The sequence below is a fragment of the Nerophis lumbriciformis genome, linkage group LG10 (assembly GCF_033978685.3).
Source record: "Nerophis lumbriciformis linkage group LG10, RoL_Nlum_v2.1, whole genome shotgun sequence".
NCBI classification, from domain to species: Eukaryota; Metazoa; Chordata; class Actinopteri; order Syngnathiformes; family Syngnathidae; genus Nerophis; species Nerophis lumbriciformis.
The window spans coordinates 18,929,307-18,948,174 of NC_084557.2; the positions used below are offsets into that span (position 1 = coordinate 18,929,307).

Here is an 18,868-nt window from a genome sequence, read left to right on the forward strand (position 1 = left end):
CATTCAGAAGTGAAGCAGCACCATCCATTCTATGAAGATACATTTGCCAAATGCACTTAGAAGAGGACTGCACTCTGCTTCTGGTTCTGTGCCAACCACTGCTGAAGATCAGTCCCGCACAGAAAGGCAGTGCATGCTTTAAATGATACAGCGGATGTGTTTACGGCTCTCTGGGGTATTCACATAGTCCAGCAGAGTCTCTACTGATCCAGGGTTATGTAATTTATCAGTCTAAACCTATCCATTCAGTTTTCCTCGAATCACTGCTGTTAATGTGTCATTTTTATAAACAGTAGGTATTTTGGTTAAACTGCATTATAAGGGATATAACACCATGTCTTTTGTCTGTACAGTAGTACCTCAGTTTTTGTGAGTAATCAGGTTCAAAATGTCCAACAAAAATTGAAACAATTGTTCCCCAAAAGAAATGATGTACCCGGTACTGCAAAGCCAATTAATCCGTTTTAAATACCCCAAAATATTGACAAATTTCATAAAAGATCATTCTAAATTTACATGCAGGCAATAAATACATATAACAGACGGATGGAATGGACAAATATCTATTCTCCCCTTTGTTAAAGATTTTAGTTGGCAAAGACATGGTGGAAGGGGTAGAGTCACACTGACGCAATTCAATAGAGTTTATCACCTTCTTTATTTCAAGTGCTGGCACTCGCAACTTTCGTTTATACTGTTCCACATGGCCGCGTTTGCTTTTCCATTCCAGTAGTACCTCAGTTTATGAGTGTTTTGAGACGAGAGCAGTCTCTCGGTTAATTGTTATGCTTTAAGATAAAGGCAAACATTTGAGTTACAGGCATCCCCCCTATTAGTTGGCGGCGCAAAGGCCACAGTAAACCCCAAAACTTGCTAGCAGTATCTTATAGCTAAAGATTGACATAACTTTGTCTTCCAACCATGGGAAAGAAGAGCGTGAGTGTGATGAACAGTGCTGAGAAGTAGAACTGGATGATAGTCATTGAATTAATTAACAAAATCAAAGCGTGTCGCCAACTTGACGAAGCAATTTGAATGCATCACTGCTAGTCTGCACCATACTGAAGCAGAATGAGTCTAACGCCAGCCAAGAATATAAAAATAATAATAATCTCAATGGGAGACATTAATTCATGAAAATATGGAAAAGTTGCAGACGGTGTGTTTGACGGAGGAGCAACAGGCAGGAGATACCATATAAGTCATGATGTACGGTACATTATTATTACATTATTTTGGTAAACTACTGTAGTTTTTTGTAGTACATTCTATTGTATTGTTTTTATACAAAGTTTATTATCAAGAAGTTTGTTTTTCTTTTAAAAAAGACATGTCACACGTTAAAAGTGTGCTGTTTTGGGGGTCAAATATCAATTAAATTAATTTCGGTGTTAAAAGTTAAAAGCTCCGTCACAGAGCCAATCAAGCTCGTAAGTTGAGGTACTACTGTTTCTTCTATTTCTGTGCTTTTATTTTGCTACACCTGTTCCTTGTTTCGTATTTTCTTGCTGTTTGTAATCACTAACCAGGAGGGTTTTTAAGCACAGCTGGTTCATTAGTTTACTATTTTGAGTGTAACTTGTATGTTAGACCCATTCCGTTACGTCTCATTCACTCTGTGTTAGCATGATCAGATACACTTTGTCCTACACGTCACCTCTGTCTAACCCAGTGGTTCTTAACCTTGTTGGAGGTACAGAACCCCACCAGTTTCATATGCACATTCACCAAACCCTTCTTTAGTGAAAAATAAAATGTTTTATTTTTATTTTTTTCAAATTCAAGACAAAGTTATGTTTTTTTTTTTACTAGTACACAAAATTAACTGTGCAAGAACATCACCTTGTTCAAAGAACAAAACCAACACAGTGCATGAACTCACAACAAATTACACACCTGCAAATCAGATGGAAAATTAGAGGGAACATTGTTTGGAAGTATCCATAATACTTCTTTTTTATTGTCATTCGAATTTTAACTTTACAGTACAGATACGCCGATAGGGAGAAGTTTTTATTTACACGATTGATTGATTGAAACTTTTATTAGTAGATTGCACAGTACAGTACATATTCCGTACAATTGACCACTAAATGGTTACACCCGAATAAGTTTTTCAACTTGATTAAGTCGGGGTCCACGTTAATCAATTCATGAGTCCGGTGTGTCTTGACCGCTGCGGCGGAGGCTCTGCCGAACCCCTGAGGCCGACTCACCGAACCCTTAGGGTTCGATCGAACCCAGGTTAAGAACCACTGGTGTTACCCTAACCCGAACAGACGTGTGAGATTCTTTGATTGGGCACTCGACTTCGCGGAATGATACGGGTAAACGGACTTGTTTGTTATGCTAAATGTTTGGCGGTACGTAGGTCTGCAGCTATCGATTATTGACAGTGCAAACATTTATTTTTCACTTTTAAATGATAGAAAGACCTGCCTCTCCTCTTCTTTGGGCCCTTTGCTCTCTTTCCACCTTGTCTTTGAGCCATCTCTCTTGGCACTCCACACACACAGACTACGTCACCCACAGTGCGATCTTCATCACCATAGGTAAACCGCTCTCATGTGCACTTTATTGCAGCAGTCTTCCGTTTAAATGTCAGCCTATTTTACGCATTAAATAAATGGTCAAAGCAACAATATACAAATCAAACCTTTTTAAAAAAAATCAAATTCATCAGTCTTGATGAATCGTCGAAGCCTTAGCCGCACAATAACCAAGACTTTATTCGAAAACTGGGGTAAAATCTTGTCAAAATTGTTTGTCCAATACCGAATAATAGGCACACTGTTCTTGTTTGCCTTTCAGTGTATTTAAATGTGAACAAAGACCTTTTTAATTAGCCCTAGTATATTAGAAATGTTTCATTACACTGGAGTGTGCTTTTCACTTGTGATATTTTACAGAAACATCTGAATAATTCTGACAGTCAAGGGTTCTGTCTGTGTCAGTATGAATATTATAGTACTGTACACACAAATATTGTTAAAAGTTAAGGCATTAGAGAAAGCAGGCAAGCAGTAGGGGCTCCCTAAGATGCTTCAAGGTGTCTACCTGATGACGAGCATGTGAGTTCCGTCGTCCACGGCTAGAGACAGGCATTGCAAAAGAGAGAAAAGAAGCAAGACCCAGATTAGGACCACAGCAGCTGCTCACCAAAGCTTTTGCTAAGAGCGCACCCTCAATCCACTTTGTCCTGGCATTGAACCAAAAAGAAGTGGACAGAATACGACAGTACTGGTCACCAGTTGTGGCAGCAAACATAGCGGAAGATTGTACTTTTTACAGCTCTCTAGAGATGCCAGAGAGTCCAGCAATAATTTAAGAGGAGATGACAGAGACAAACATTTAGCCTTCCAGGTGCCATTCCTCTTTTCCCGAAGCCCTTCCGATCTATCAATGCCACTGCCACACCTTAGGTGCAGACAAATATATTGCAGGTTAGCTTGAATGGTTTGGGGAATCCCATAAAATGGCCAGAAAGCTGGAGCAAGAGAGAAAATGAGGAGGAAGAGAAATGTCGAGTTGGCAGTGTGGTCATCAGTACCTTGATATACGACTCCATATTTCCATTAAATAACCTAACATTAAAAACAGAACGGGGTCTAGCCCGTCGGGTGCCAGTGTGGGTTTTGAACAGCCCATTAGGATGTCTAGAATACAAAAAAGGCATTAGAAGAAAAAGATGCAATTTTCTTTGTCCATCATTGAAGTGGAATTTAGCATTATGCTATTTAAGTAACAGTCCAGCATCCATAAGATGTTGCTGAAACCCATTAGGAATGTCTTTTTTTCATTATCTTGTCTTATAATAAAATCAAACCCGAAAAGCATTTCAGATTATAATAATCATTGAATGGCTCTGTTGATCATCAGTGGTATTACATTGATTGGTAATTTATCAAAATAATATTAGATTGCCACTTTTTGGCTGCAACCAAGAGTCACTGAAAATTAGCTTAGTCATTGGCCGCTTGTTGTCCCTTGTGTAGATTTCGCCACATGACATCTAATTTATATTGTTTGAATGCATGAGATGAATGTGATTATTGTTATACTGACCTAATTTATGAGTATGGATGGGTGTAACGTTCACATTTAAACCTGTTTACGGTATGTGGGAATTTATACTATAATTTGTTGGTACTTTTGTGTGTGTATATGTTAATTGTGAAAAAATGGAACACTTCTTACACTTCTGATACTCATTTGTAAGTATTATATAGTAGACTTTGCATGCGGTTACAATTCCAAAACAATAGATGGTAGCAGTGTATAGACTACGGCAGGGGTGCCCTTTAGGTCGATCGCGAGCTCGCGGTCGATCGCGGAGGGTGTGTCAGTCGATTGCCAGCCAAGCATTAAAAAAAATACACCTAAAAATTACAGATCAACAATTTTCACGACAACGTCACTTTCGTCACTTGATTGTAGTACATGGCAGCCGAGGATCTTGTGAGATGACGCTGGCTGCTGCGAGCTCAGTTGGAAGAAAATAACGACCGGCACAAAGGCGAGAAACACTTATTTCAACAAACTCTCTTACCATACTTGCTTTCAAAAGTCTAAAGACCGCCCGCCCAGTTCCTGTCTTCACAATAAAAGTGCTACTTCATGGTGCCTGTGCTTACTAAAAAAAAAAAAAGTCTCAGAAGGCTTGTGCACACAAGCTACAGAGTTTGCCGTCAAAGTTTTTCTTGTAAAGGATACCAGTATGCAAGAGGGACAAATAAGATGCCAAAAACCGACCACTTCCAAGTGGTATCGGACAGAAAGGAGGACTTTTTTTCTCCTCCACAATGTAAATTAAAAAATTTGGAAGTTATCAGCACTACTGTGAATCTTATCTGATTCCAATCAATGCAAGTTGTCAGAATCAGGTAATACACCAACGTATATTCTTGTCTAGATGAAAGAAAGGAATCTGTGTGTTAAACATGCTTGTTGTTTTTATTAAACACTTTTTTATATATATATATATATATATATATATATATATATATATATATATATATATATATATATATATATATATATATAAGGTAGATCATCTTGAATTGGTCATTTGAAAAGTAGTTCGCCTGCAGAAAAAGTGTGGGCACCCCTCCACTACGGTGTGCTGCGGTAACCCGAAAAGAGTCTTTGGATTGTCTTTTGTTGAGACTTACAAAGTGTTTGTAAGTATTGTGTTTATCATTGACCATCTGTTTGATTATAATATGCATTCGTGTTGTAGTTCTGATTACTAAATTTGGAGGCGTTGAATTCGGCATGTAAAATTGCTAATGCTGATCAGTAGCATGTACCTGTATATGGCATTTCCGATGTAAATAAGCATCGAGTTAGCGCATTTTGAAAAGTGTAGCCTTATTTTTGAGTGCTCTTTCTATCAGGCATACATGCTTTGTTGGCATGAACAATTGCAAAATTACGTAGAGGCTATCTGCTACGAATATGGCTGTTTGAGTTTTACAACCGAACGTAACGTCGCGTGCAAAAAAAGGTATCAAAATAGGGTACCGTTTGATATTAAGTGAATCGGAACCCTGTAGTGCCATAAAAATTTGGTCTGTACTTATAAAAGTAACACATTTGGTACTGTCACAAACATGTGGGAATGTTGTGGATGTGTGTTGTTCCTGAAGTGACTTAGGGTTTGTGCTTTACCTCGTCGTCATGTAGTCAGCTCTGTGACCTGCAGAGACCAAATGAAAAAATATGCTTTGTGATCCTAAATAAGTATTTGCAGAGACATGGCAATGGGAGTACAAGTCAATATCAAATAAATAAATATAAATGATACATTTATTTATAATATCAAATAGCAGCACAGTTGGACATGGACTTGTAGTATACACAAAGCTAATATGGACAAGAAGCCTAAACAAATAGCTTCTATCCGAGTTGTTGTATGTGAGACAATCTGTTCCATGTACAGGATCTGACCGGTTTGAGTGAGTCAAGCTTTGCTTCGGCTCATTTACATCAATAAGAGAGAAATTTGGGAGACCTTTCCTCGTTAGCAGACAGCACGCTTACTTACAAAGACTGACAGTTTAATTGAGACCACCAGGGCTACTATTTAGCAAAGTGACAGACAGACACACTGCGAATTCAAGATAGATTAACTGAGGTTCCCACCAGCGTAGTACAAGTGAATAATACCATAGTAACAACTGCATCCCCTCTATCATATTGCATTACAGTGAAGTTAAAAAATCCATCACTAAAACCAAATAGAAAAACAACTTCACCACTCCCTTCAACTCTGGGTTACTCGGCTAAAGACCAGGGTACCATTTAGTTCTTTCTAAGACCTTGAAATGATTGCAGCAGAGTATAAACCATCCAGATAATGACCGAAAAATATGGCATTGGGCCTAAGAACAGAGTAAGGAATTAGAAGTAAAAGAGCGTAACTGTGACAAAACAAGGACGTTTCTCACTATCAAAAGGGTCAGTGAGGGGAATGACCATACCTTCGCCAAGTGTCTTCTTCAACAAATCATGTTTGGCCTGCAGTTTGGAGATGAGATTGCTGCCCTCCAAAAACTCCCGGAATTTCTGTTGAGAATTAAAAATAATTACACAGGTGCCTCAAGTACCAGCCTCGGTGCCCACTCGTAGTCTATCATTATTAAGACAGCCAAGGGCAAAGTACACACAGGAAGAGGTTATAAACCTTTCCCAGAGCATGTCCATCTGCACAGTGGAACAAAAAAGCAGTAAGGATTACATCATGGGATCTTCACCTTTGCCAGACGAGGAGGAGGAGGAAGGATGGGTGAGTCATTGCAACAGAGTATGTAGTATTGATTTAAACATATATTCCAGCACATAGTATGAATCATACTCCGCGACAGAAGAATAAACTTTGCGATATGTTTTGCATGAAATAATTGTTTGGGGTGAATATCGCTAAAATTCGTTCTATTTTATCCACTAGCGACGCTGAGATCATTATTCATGCGTTCGTTACGTCTCGTCTCGACTACTGTAACGTATTATTTTCGGGTCTCCCTATGTCTAGCATTAAAAAATTACAGTTGGTACAAAATGCGGCTGCTAGACTTTTGACAAGAACAAGAAAGTTTGATCATATTACGCCTATACTGGCTCACCTGCACTGGCTTCCTGTGCACTTAAGATGTGACTTTAAGGTTTTACTACTATACTACGTATAAAATACTACACGGTCTAGCTCCATCCTATCTTGTCGATTGCATTGTACCATATGTCCCGGCAAGAAATCTGCGTTCAAAGAACTCCGGCTTATTAGTGATTCCCAGAGCCCAAAAAAAGTCTGCGGGCTATAGAGCGTTTTCTATTCGGGCTCCAGTACTATGGAATGCCCTCCCGGTAACAATTAGAGATGCTACCTCAGTAGAAGCATTTAAGTCCCATCTTAAAACTCATTTGTATACTCTAGCCTTTAAATAGCCCCCCTGTTAGACCAGTTGATCTGCCGTTTCTTTTCTTTTCTCCTCTGCTCCCCTTTTCCTTGAGGGGGGGGGGGGCACAGGTCCGGTGGCCATGGATGAAGTGCTGGCTGTCCAGAGTCGGAACCCGGGGTGGACCGCTCGCCTGTGCATCGGCTGGGAACATCTCTGCGCTGCTGACCCGTCTCCGCTCGGGATGGTGTCCTGCTGGCCCCACTATGGACTGGACTCTTACTATTATGTTGGATCCACTATGGACTGGACTCTCACAATATTATGTCAGACCCACTCGACATCCATTGCTTTCGGTCTCCCCCAGAGGGGGGGGGTTACCCACATATGCGGTCCTCTCCAAGGTTTCTCATAGTCATTCACATCGACGTCCCACTGGGGTGAGTTTTTCCTTGCCCGTATGTGGGCTTTGTACCGAGGATGTCGTTGTGGCTTGTGCAGCCCTTTGAGACACTTGTGATTTAGGGCTATATAAATAAAGATTGATTGATTGATTGATTGATACAAAATATCACAATGTTTTTGTTTTTTTATAATTATTTTTATTTGGATTGTTTTGTGCAGTGATAAAAAGGTATCTAGTGAATATTTATATTTGGTAGGTATATCAGTCATATTATGAATCAACTGCGAAAAAATTTTTTTGGGTGGGAACATTTATTTCTACATCTTGCTGCATTTGTTGCATTCACTATCTTTATCCTTTTTTATAGACAAAAAAGCAAGCAGTGGTAAGCCCTCCGATCCACCACTGAGGACATTAGATAAATGTGTTGCTTTCGTATCTTCAAAATGACTGTTTACGTGTTTGTGCATAACCAACTATGTATTGATTCAGCACTCAGTTTCTACCCTTAAAAACACAATAACTGCATTATGCTGGTCATTTTTGGGAAGACATATATGTTGTGCAAACGCCACCTCCGTACTTTGCTAAGACTTCTTTCTTGATTTCAATAGTGTTTCTCATTGTCTATATCAAAGTGCTAGTACTCCTGTTGTATCCAAAAATGCACACACAGCTCGACTGTGTGCATACAGTACACAACGGGAATGTAATTGTGCATTGAAGGACTATTTTACATTAGTACAATTGTTACACTAAATAATGCTAAACTATTGTACTTTGTCATTTAATATACATGTTTTACACTACAATCTATAGGATTTATTGTTTGTTTGTTTTTTTGCCATGAAAACGAAAGCGATTTGTTGACATCTTCATATGAAACCATAACCTAATAAATTGTAAACAATAAATTGCTTAACAGTTTGTAGTGTGAAACATGGATATTGAATTACAAAATACAAAAATATAGCATTATTTAGTCTAACAAGTGTTCTCGTGTAAAAGATTCCTCCATCCAACCATTTTCTACCGCTTGTTCCTTTCGGGGTCGAATGCTCAGATGCAGGGGGTGCATGGATCCCAATAAGAAACATGTCTCCCCAGAACATCGTTAATTATCCTTGATTCTTCAGCTTGACTTATCGTAGCAGTGTTGTGCGTTCACTGACACTCTGGAAACACAGACTCTAATGCTTTTGTTGACTTTGATTGGACTGCACTATTAATGTATGTAACAACACTATTTGGCTCTTTGACAGGGTTTTTTGCAGTCGTACTCAATTAAAAAAAAAAAGCACAGAGACAATTAAAACCAAAATGTCACTGTAACAGAATTACAACATTTACCTTTTAACTACGAAATATAAGCATTAACCCATGGGGATCTAAGACAATCTCTAAACTATTTGCTAGTATTTTTCTATATTTAGACTCACCATAAAGTAAAATTGTTCTGTCTCCTGTTGGTTGGCCCTCCTCTTAGCAATGCTTGGTTTGCTGAGGTATGTCTCTGACACAGTGGACCTGACTGACTCAGTGGATCTGCTGTGGTGGAAGCACTCGGACACGTCATAATCCTCAATGGTCACCATGTCCTGGATAGTGGTGAGGGTAGCCTCTGATGTCTTTTTCACCTGTAGATATATGAGATGGCAGGATTTGTGTCAGCTTGTATGTTCACACCCCTTACAATCCTCTTCGGGGAGCCAATGACTGTGGGGGCACGAGGAGGAGGCCGAAGCACTTAAACAGGCCAAAGGTGAACAGCAGATGGTACGAGTGAAAAAACTAGGTAAACTATTTATTTACCTCCTAAAATGAACTGATAATGATGTGCTGTTTATATCTTGTTTTATTATACTACTGAGTCTCATTTGCAAGTATGCATTCATTTTGGGTTGTCCTAGATGTGCTGTCATAGTCAGAAAGTAGTCTTTGCCATTAAGTTGAATGTGCCAGTCTTGTCTTTTGTTGAGCCCTACAAAGTGTTTATACTTATTACACATCAGCTGTTTGATTGCTAAATACACCTTAGTAGAATTTTAATAACCACATTTGGAGAAGTTGAAATCCAACGCCAATCAGGGTATAGTTATGGCATACTTAATGTATATTAGCATCGAGCTAGCTTGAATAAATACATAATCTGGTCATCTTCTATCTAACTATTGCTCAAATGCTGTTCTGTTTACCTGGGGAAAAACAAATAATGTACTCCTTGCCCAGGAATGAAGATGTACTGCAGAATAAAGTATTTGGGGTGAGAGATGCGTGCAGTCAATAAAGTTCTAAATCCATAGTATAAACACTGTCCTTGGGAAACAATTTAAGGCATATATCAGACCTTCAACCAAAGAAGAAATATTTCTCCATAAATTCCACTAAAACCACCACAACTAATGGTAAGTAAAATGTTGAGCAATGTTTTTTCACCATTTCACAGCAGTCAAAGAGCAAAGGAAACAGCTGCACTTCTGTCAAGCACTGCCCTCAAGCTTTTCCCGGCCGGACGAAGACCGGCTCTCCACATTTGACAGGTTATGCTTGTAGGTCATGAAAACGCTTTTAAAGATAATTTTTCAGGGATGTAACTGGCTCACTCCACCAGGGAAGAGAGGCCATCTGGTAATAATAACACAAAGCAGTGGTGTCGTTTTATTAGAACCCACCAACGCATTCATTTAAAGTCATAGACAAGGACATAAGGCTTGTCATCATACCCCCTTCCTCCACACACAAACACTCATACAGACAGAGCCTGTTAACGGTGATACTGTGCATACTGCAGGAAGTGTGTTGTGACGTAGGGTTGAACAGACCGGTGAATAATAGTTGCAGAAAATAATACTGAAAGAACTGATTGACAGATGATGATGTATTATTATTAGCATTATGGGAACACTAAATCCACAGAGGACATCACATCTTATTCACAACGAGTTAGAAAAAGGACTGCCAGCTACATGACTTGAGTGGAACAGAACTGACCTGAATGCAAAGTGAGATCACTCAGGTAATTTGGTTTACAGAAAGTGAATAAATCTGCAGGGTACACTACAGCCTAAAAAAACACACAAAGCTAATGCACAATCAAGAAATTACAGCTAAGGTATAATACAGACAATTACAGATTCAGCATTCATGACACCGCAAATTTGTGGATTTGTGGTCACAAAAATACAGTTTTATTTTTTCTTTATTTTTTGTCTGAAAATAAGCTGTTCTTTTCCCTCAGAAAACATGTCTCTTTAAGTTGGTAATAATCTATAAATATGTGATCGTACACAGTCAGGGAATGTAACAACATATTAATGATGAACCGCGGTACTGTTAACATTTCAAATTAAAATGATCGTAAAACCTTTATTGCTAAACACACTTCGATAAACTCATGGACCGTCCGTACTGCTCATTTCCTGCAGAAGCCAGAATAATCTTTGTTGTTTCTCCTGCCAAGGAAAATATATTATGTGTCTTATCAGGGCATTCAATCGATTGCTACTGGACTGTTCAGTTTGTTTTAGAAGACGTTTCGCCTCTCATCCAAGTGGGCTTCATCAATGCATGCTCATACACATAGATTGGTCAGATCTAGTCTCTAAATTAGAATGGTCAGAACTAGTCTAACTGCTGAAACTATGGTGTCATTCGATGATACCTCCCTGTTCACCTGTGTTCTAACCCAGAATGCAGTAAAGACAGTGAGGCAGCGTTTACTTCGAGATCACACCTTACAGGATGGAGCCACACTAAACCCAGAACAGATCTGCCTTTTGCTGGAACTTTGCCTTACATACTTTCCAAATCCTGGGAACTTTTTACTGACAAAAAATACGGTTGTGCCATGGGTTCACCTGTATCCCCAATTGTGGAGGACAGGACAGTGACATTGGAAAAACATTTCACAAGTTCACTAAGTTCACACGTGAGGATGTCAAAGACAGTAAGTTGCCTTTTTTAGACTGTGATGTTCACATTGTAGAGGACAGTGACCTCCATGTTGGAATTTACCGAAAACCCCCCCCCACACACACACACACACACACACACACACTTTTTGACTCACACCACCACTGGAGCACAAACTGGGCGTTATCAGCATAAGCATTTGAGGGAGGCCCTCAAAACCCATTGTTACCCCAGCTGGTCATTTGTGAACAGTATCTAGTTCTAGAAGGAACAAAAACTGAGTGGATGAAGAAGAAAAAGATGACAAACACAATAACATTGTCATTCCATATGTATCAGGTCTATCTGAGAAACTCAAAAAAATGTTCAACTAACAACATCCCAGTACACTTCAAACCAAGCAACACCCTGAGACATTGACTACCGTATTTTTCGGATTATAAGTCGCTACGGACTATACGTCGCACCGGCCGAAAATGCATAATAAAGAAGGAAAAAACATATATACGTCGCACTCGAGTATAAGTCGCATTTTTGGGGGAAATTTATTTGATAAAATCCAACACCAAGAATAGACATTTGAAAGGCAATTTAAAATAAAAAAAAGAATAGTGAACAACAGGCTGAATAATATGACGCATAAATAACCAACTGAGAACGTGTCTGGTATGTTAACGTAACATATTATGGTAAGAGTCATTCAAATAACTATAACATATAGAACATGCTATACGTTTACCAAACAATCTGTCACTCCTAATCGCTAAATCCGATGAAATCTTCATCCTCTGTGTCGCTTCTAAACAACTCTGCCAACTCCAAAGGTATGCGCCGCTTCCTCTTGCCGTTTTCTGCTGCATATTTCACTACGTCCAGCTTGTAACCTGCAGTATATGATTTCCTTTTCGGTGCCATTTTTGTTCAGCCCTTCTCAGTTTTTATAAGTTACCGCCAATGTTGAAATGATCAATTTTTACAGCTACGGACGTAGTAGCAGGTAGCATCCCATGACCCACAATGCACTTCTGCCATGACCCGCCCCCGACACATTTTTTTTGGTTGACGTGTGTGTGACGATTGCTGACGTGTGTGTGACGTTTGCTCTTACGGGAATGAGATAAGTAATATTATTTGATATTTTACGGTAATGTGTTAATAATTTTACACATAAGTCGCTCCGGAGTATAAGTCGCACCCCCGGCCAAACTATGAAAAAAGCTGCGACTTATAATCCGAAAAATACGATAGTGCACCCCAAAGACCGGACACCCTGCACACACAGTGTGTAATGATGAATTGAGGGCAACAATGCACATATTCTGGACAGGGAGGACAAATGATTCAAAAGGGAAGCCATCTACATCAAGGTTGAAAACCATCCCTGAGCAGAGGAGGTGGTCTGTGACACCACCTATCTCCCACATATAACACTGTCCTTTCAACTATCCCTTAAAATACTTTACAATTTAGGATGTAGGAAGTTTCTGTTCACGTATGCTCCTTTTGTGCCCTTTTTACAACTACCGGTAAATGAAAATGCTAACATTGGTGATTGTAGTCCAACGACTGAATTTGGGCTCGTAGTGGTCATTCCACAGCAATGGTTTTTCCACAAAATACATCAATAGCAACAATAGGGATTTCATTTTAATGTTAGTCGTTGGCATTGACAGAAGGTTTGCTCTTGTGCATGTCAACAGTTGTTTTTTCAGAACCATCCTTGCCCGGGATCACCCTCCTTGTGCTAGAGTATAAATAGTTGGGGTTTTGGCACCAGCTTAGAGACTAGACCAGACTGATATAAGTCTATGAGCATGAACTGATCAAGTTGTTTTTGGTGGGAGGCGAAACATCTTATAAAACAAACCAAACAGTGGAATTGCAATCAAGTGAATGACCTGAGAATACAATGACCTAAATGAATGAGCGCATCAATAGACATTTCATGTGTATGCTATTTATTTATTCCTAAATAAACCTTAGGTAAAAGATTTCAGTGTGTGCACAATAACCCTAATGTAAAAATATGTTTTTATTATCTTTTTTTACATTTTGGTTCATTGTTTTACATTATATTTGCACTGCAAGATCACATTATTTTCTATTGGTCTATTTATTCTATTCCAGGGATTCTCAAACTGTGGTCCACATAGCACAAGTGGTACGTGGGCTACATCTAGTGGTACATCAAAAGAAATCACTTGATTAAAGTGCAGTGTTTTATTTTCCAATATTCAAACGCAGCGTTACTGTTTAAACTGTGTGTAATATTACAGTGGCCAAAAATATTAAATATACTCGTTAAACAAAACCTCTATTTTGTTTTTAAAGAATACTTAGGCCTACTATGCTACTGTATTTTAATGATGGTCATTAAGGTGGTACTCGGAGCCAAATATTTTCTGAGGTGGTACTTAGTGACAAAAGTTTGAGAGCCACTGTTTTATTTTAGTCAACCTATATTAACTCTATTTTTTAAACCCATTCTATTATGATTATTGTGGTACTCATCGAGCAAAATATTGGGTATTAAATGGCCTCGGGTAACAAAGACCTTGGGTACTAAATGTCCTGCCACGTCATATGTCTCATGTGTGCTGGTATGATAATAAAGTTCTAATTGAAATCGTTATACACTATACAACCTAACATATATGTATGACATAATGAAATGGCATCAGTGCAAGATGGCATAGTCTTGTGATTGTTGCTATGTAAGTATTATTGTAGCTTTTACAGTCAACATTTAACAAACTGTCCACAAAACTTGCAGCGTGGTGAACAAAAGTTAATATATGATCATAAATTGTTGATCAGAACAACAAGACAGTAGTGTGGATTATGTATATGCGGCTTGGAGAAATACCCTCTTTGGCAGCTCACCGGGACGAGCCAGCGGCCTGCAGGGCATTGGACCCACGTACCCTCGCTAGCCGCTTTAGAGGGAGATGGCTCTAGCCTGACGACCAGGCTAGAGGCTAGACCATAACTCTGATCCAGTGCCTATATTTTTCTACTATTTAAGAATGTTTAATACCTGTGTGCGACCTAATTAGGGCCTGAACCTGGATAGTGTGTCCATGCATTTAGCTTGTTAGCTACCTTTGTCGCGAGTAAGCAATAGCAATTGAAGAGACTGACGTCAAAGGAGAACATCCAACTCAATCTAGCTGGAGGGTTTGGAGGGAAATGAGCAAGCCAAGCTTTATTAAGAGTGTCAAATGGGCATCTCAGTTACTCCTGTTTGCTATTTTGCGGGTAGTCTCAGAACATAACGAAGGGATTTACTGTACAATTAAAAACAAGGGTGCTATCTAATTCACCAACATAAAATGTACAATTTTACCTCTTCATTTTCAATCTTAAGAGTGGCTAAACGAGACTGCAGCTGCTGGAACCTTAGTATGAGCTCTCCATTCACCGGAGGCTGCACAGAAATCTGACACACCTGGGGAAGTAAATAAATAAACAAATTGCAAAAGACAATCAAGTCAGTGAAACAAGCACATCATTAGAAGATACCACAGCTATAATACAAACCACATCCTCTGCAATATATAATAATTCATGATACTGCAAGATACTTTATGATGCTGAAGTAAACTTACCTCATCTCCCATGTGGGACTGGAACTCGAATTTTGCGGGGGGGCAAAAGGCCGTAGGGAACATCTCCATAAACCTTTGTCTGTCGCTTCTTGGGTCCAGACTGTCCACGGCATTTTCGATTATGTCAAGACCTTCATGGCGGGAAGTCTCTAAGTTGTATTCAGCTGACAGGTATGTCCGCAAGGCTCTATTTAAACTGGCATGGTATCCCAAATCACAGCACTAGATGAAAAGATAAACAGCCTTTAGGTTAGACATATCATGACAGTGATTTTAAATAATTAGAAATATGGACAAGCTTTCTACAAGAAAGACATTTTGATTAAAGTCACAAAAAAGCAGTCAGACCATATTTGAGACCATAAAAAGTACACTTTAATAAACACATGTGTATGGGTCTGCAAATACAACATTGCATATCCCACACAAAAAGGAGAGATGTGAAGGCTTGTGAGCAAGGCGGTGTGAAGGGTAATTTCAGCACACAGCATGCTGCGGAATAGAGATTACACTTCCCATCTCCTTCAGTCCTGTCTGGAATATAAAATCTCAACTGCTTGATCCAGCCTTCTCTCATTCCCTTAAACGCACAGCAAAAATGTCAAATATTCTCTCTCAAAAAAAAAAGCAAAGTCATATAAAGCCTTAGAAATACATCCATCCATCCATTTTCTACCGCTTGTCCCGTTCGCGGTCGCGGGGGGTGCTGGAGCCTATCTCAGCTACAATCGGGCGGAAAGCAGGGGACACCTTGGACAAGTCGCCACTTCATCGCAGGGCCAACACAGATAGACACCATTCACACTCACATCCAAATACATTTTATATCAAATTATGTACATTTATAAACTGAATACAAATTCTAATAAAAAGTACAAAATGTGAAAATGTGCCAATAATTAAATGAGAATACAGTGTACAGTAAAACCTCGATTTACGAACAACTCATTACCGAATAGAAATACGGTTTATTGTATGAACCTTGTCTCAGTGTACGGACGTTTCATCCACCCATTGTGTGCCTACAGTAGAGCCATTTTGTGCCAGGCAACACATCCATTGTGGGCTGGCCTAACGATCACTGTGCTTATTCTGTCGGCAGACCAGTGCTGTCGTTAGCTACTGTGCTACTTTTTGTGTTCTTCAAGTGTTTCTGAGGTTTTTTTTACAGCATTTTCTAGCTAGCTAGCTCATTATCAGTCCATATAAAGCAACAGACAAGCAATGTATAGTTTGAAACGTTCAGGAAGTATCCACAGCGTTGTCGATACTGCCTTCCCGTCTCCCCTTTTTTTCTGCTACACACCAAGAAGTTCAACCGACAAGGTAAAGTTAATTTTATTTTGTATTCCTAATCATTGTAGTGACCTGGCTGTTAAAGAGTTTCGTGATTTCAATATGAGAGTGTACCACAGGGCTAGCCAGAGTGTAGGTGTGCGTGTCGGCAGGGTAGCTGAAAATTAAGAACATTTTAGCAAGTTGTTGTTGCTTTAACTTTGTTAGAAAAAGAAAGTTGAACCATCACCCATGTGTTATGTTTGTTTGATATTGTGTTCAAAGTGTACAAACTTTCACTTGTCGAGGATGGAACTCATTATTCATATTTACATTATTTCTTACGGAGAAATTTGCTTCAATATACAAGCTTGTCTATTCAGGAACCAATTAATTTTGTAAATTGAGATTCCTCTGTATATACTATGTAATAAAACACAATAATAATTTCTTTGCTGATTTACAGCTCAATTTTACAACGTAAAATAAGTCTAAGAGCAACGGAACCCTTTCATTAAAGTTAGCTAGAAGTTAGAAAAGTGATAAAATGGAACATTTTAGATACCTCAAGTGCCCAATGCCAGGTTTGCGGGTACAACGCAACATTGCAGACAAAAGCATGTTTTCATACTTACATCAATTAGGTCAGACAGGTCATGGATGTAGTATTTGAAAACAGACGAGTTGGAGGCTTCCAGTGTAAGGAGGTACTCGTTTCGTGCTTTGATCGACTTCATCTTGTTCTCTGAGTACTTGGCTTGCCGCTAATGAGAGAATTGAAAACAAGAATGACACACAGTTAACAGTGCCTGTGAATTTAATATTTGTCTTTTTGACAACTGATTGTGCTTTTATGTCTCTGTATAGCAGACAGAATGACACAGCAGAAATTAGACAAGTATAAAAGTATGATAAGAGGTGACCAATTGCCCAGTGCGGAATTATCTTGTGGGCGCCGCAACGATGAGAGTGGAAAAAGATTAATTGTGATTTTAAGATTTATTGTGGTCATCTGTTCGGGATGTGTGTCCCCGATGGACTCCACTCCTTACAATTAGCAGATCAAAACAAAAATAATTAAGAGTTCATAATCACAAGTCATCATCTTGGTCAATGTGAACCAGTGATGCCGTGACTGTATAATGCAGGGACTTGGTTAAACAGTTGACAACAAGATTGGCTAAAATGGGAAGCTATGAGAAGTGGACAAGGGTGTGAGGTTGCACAGAGTGTGCAAAAATTGGTTGAATATCCAAGAACTCGTTTCTGGCATGTGTATAATGTACAAGCGCACAGGGTGGCAATAATGAAGGGATGACGTTTTTGTCAACCAGTGGTGTCATGTCAATCTTTGTGGGGAATCAGCGCTCCCCCATGTTGTGTGGAGCACAGGCCGTTCCTGAATGAGCTGTGGTGCCCAGCAGCAGGGGTAGTAGGAATGATGGGAAATGTCTAATAAAATGAGCAATTATGGTGGCAATTGATGAAATTGTGTGTGTGTGTGTGTGTGTGTGTGTGTGTGTGTGTGTGTGTGTGTGTGTGTGTGTGTGTGTGTGTGTGTGTGTGTGTGTGTGTGTGTGTGTGTGTGTCTGGGCAGGGGGGTCTCGCGCAGAACCTCCTCTGAGTGCAAGAGAACACTCCTGAACTATTCGTCTTCAGTCTTCACTTCCTCTCAAGCAGACAGGCAGAAGGATGTTAGTCACCATCGAATGACCAATGTGCTCTGATGCACACACTTGAATATCATCTATATTTCAACACTTCCTACTACTGTACAATAACTTTAGGAAGACAGCAGGGAAAAAAATCTACCCACGTACATGAGGTAACAGACAACATGCAAAAATTTGCTGAAAATGGTTGAACTGTGAGTTACCTTCTCCTTCATCTTCTCAATCTTTTTCACCGAGTTGCGCTTCTGGTATTTGTCCTCCATACGGATGCTGAAAACTGGATCTCCCCGCCCAATCTGTTTCTCTTCTTGCTTTTCAGCTTCTTTCAGTTTGCTCTCTGCACTAATGCTCTCTGAGTGGTACATGTGGTAGGTCTTCATCACCTGGAGACACATGGAAAGAGAGGAGGCAAAGAACCAATTAGGACTGTAGTTTAATGGAACAATATTCAAATCCAAAATTTAGCAATTCAAAACCAACCCAAAACTGCCATGATTTGTTTTCTACTTATAGACTGTTTCCTTATAGTACACTATTGGTTGTGTGGTTACACGACAGGAAGCCAGGTGTCGGAAAGTGTGAAGAATGCCAGAAAAGCAA

At 39.4% G+C, this 18,868-nt stretch overlaps 1 protein-coding gene across 4 annotated transcripts in view; it reads right to left on the reverse strand.

The window, feature by feature from the left end:
• Window positions 1-18,868, reverse strand: part of srgap1a (SLIT-ROBO Rho GTPase activating protein 1a) — a 122,266-nt gene that overhangs the window by 35,302 nt on the left and 68,096 nt on the right. For 3 of the 4 annotated variants that reach the window (XM_061970119.2, XM_061970116.2, XM_061970120.2), the window contains exons 5-12: window positions 18,472-18,651; window positions 17,231-17,359; window positions 15,321-15,542; window positions 15,059-15,160; window positions 9,240-9,437; window positions 6,483-6,567; window positions 5,671-5,698; window positions 3,551-3,656 (exon numbers count right to left, since the gene is read on the reverse strand). In XM_061970119.2, coding sequence (XP_061826103.1) covers window positions 3,551-3,656; window positions 5,671-5,698; window positions 6,483-6,567; window positions 9,240-9,437; window positions 15,059-15,160; window positions 15,321-15,542; window positions 17,231-17,359; window positions 18,472-18,651 — 1,050 coding nt within the window. Of the gene's footprint in view, window positions 1-3,057; window positions 3,092-3,550; window positions 3,657-5,670; window positions 5,699-6,482; window positions 6,568-9,239; window positions 9,438-15,058; window positions 15,161-15,320; window positions 15,543-17,230; window positions 17,360-18,471; window positions 18,652-18,868 lie in introns of all 4 variants that reach the window. The other variant, XM_061970118.2, reaches the window with a different exon arrangement.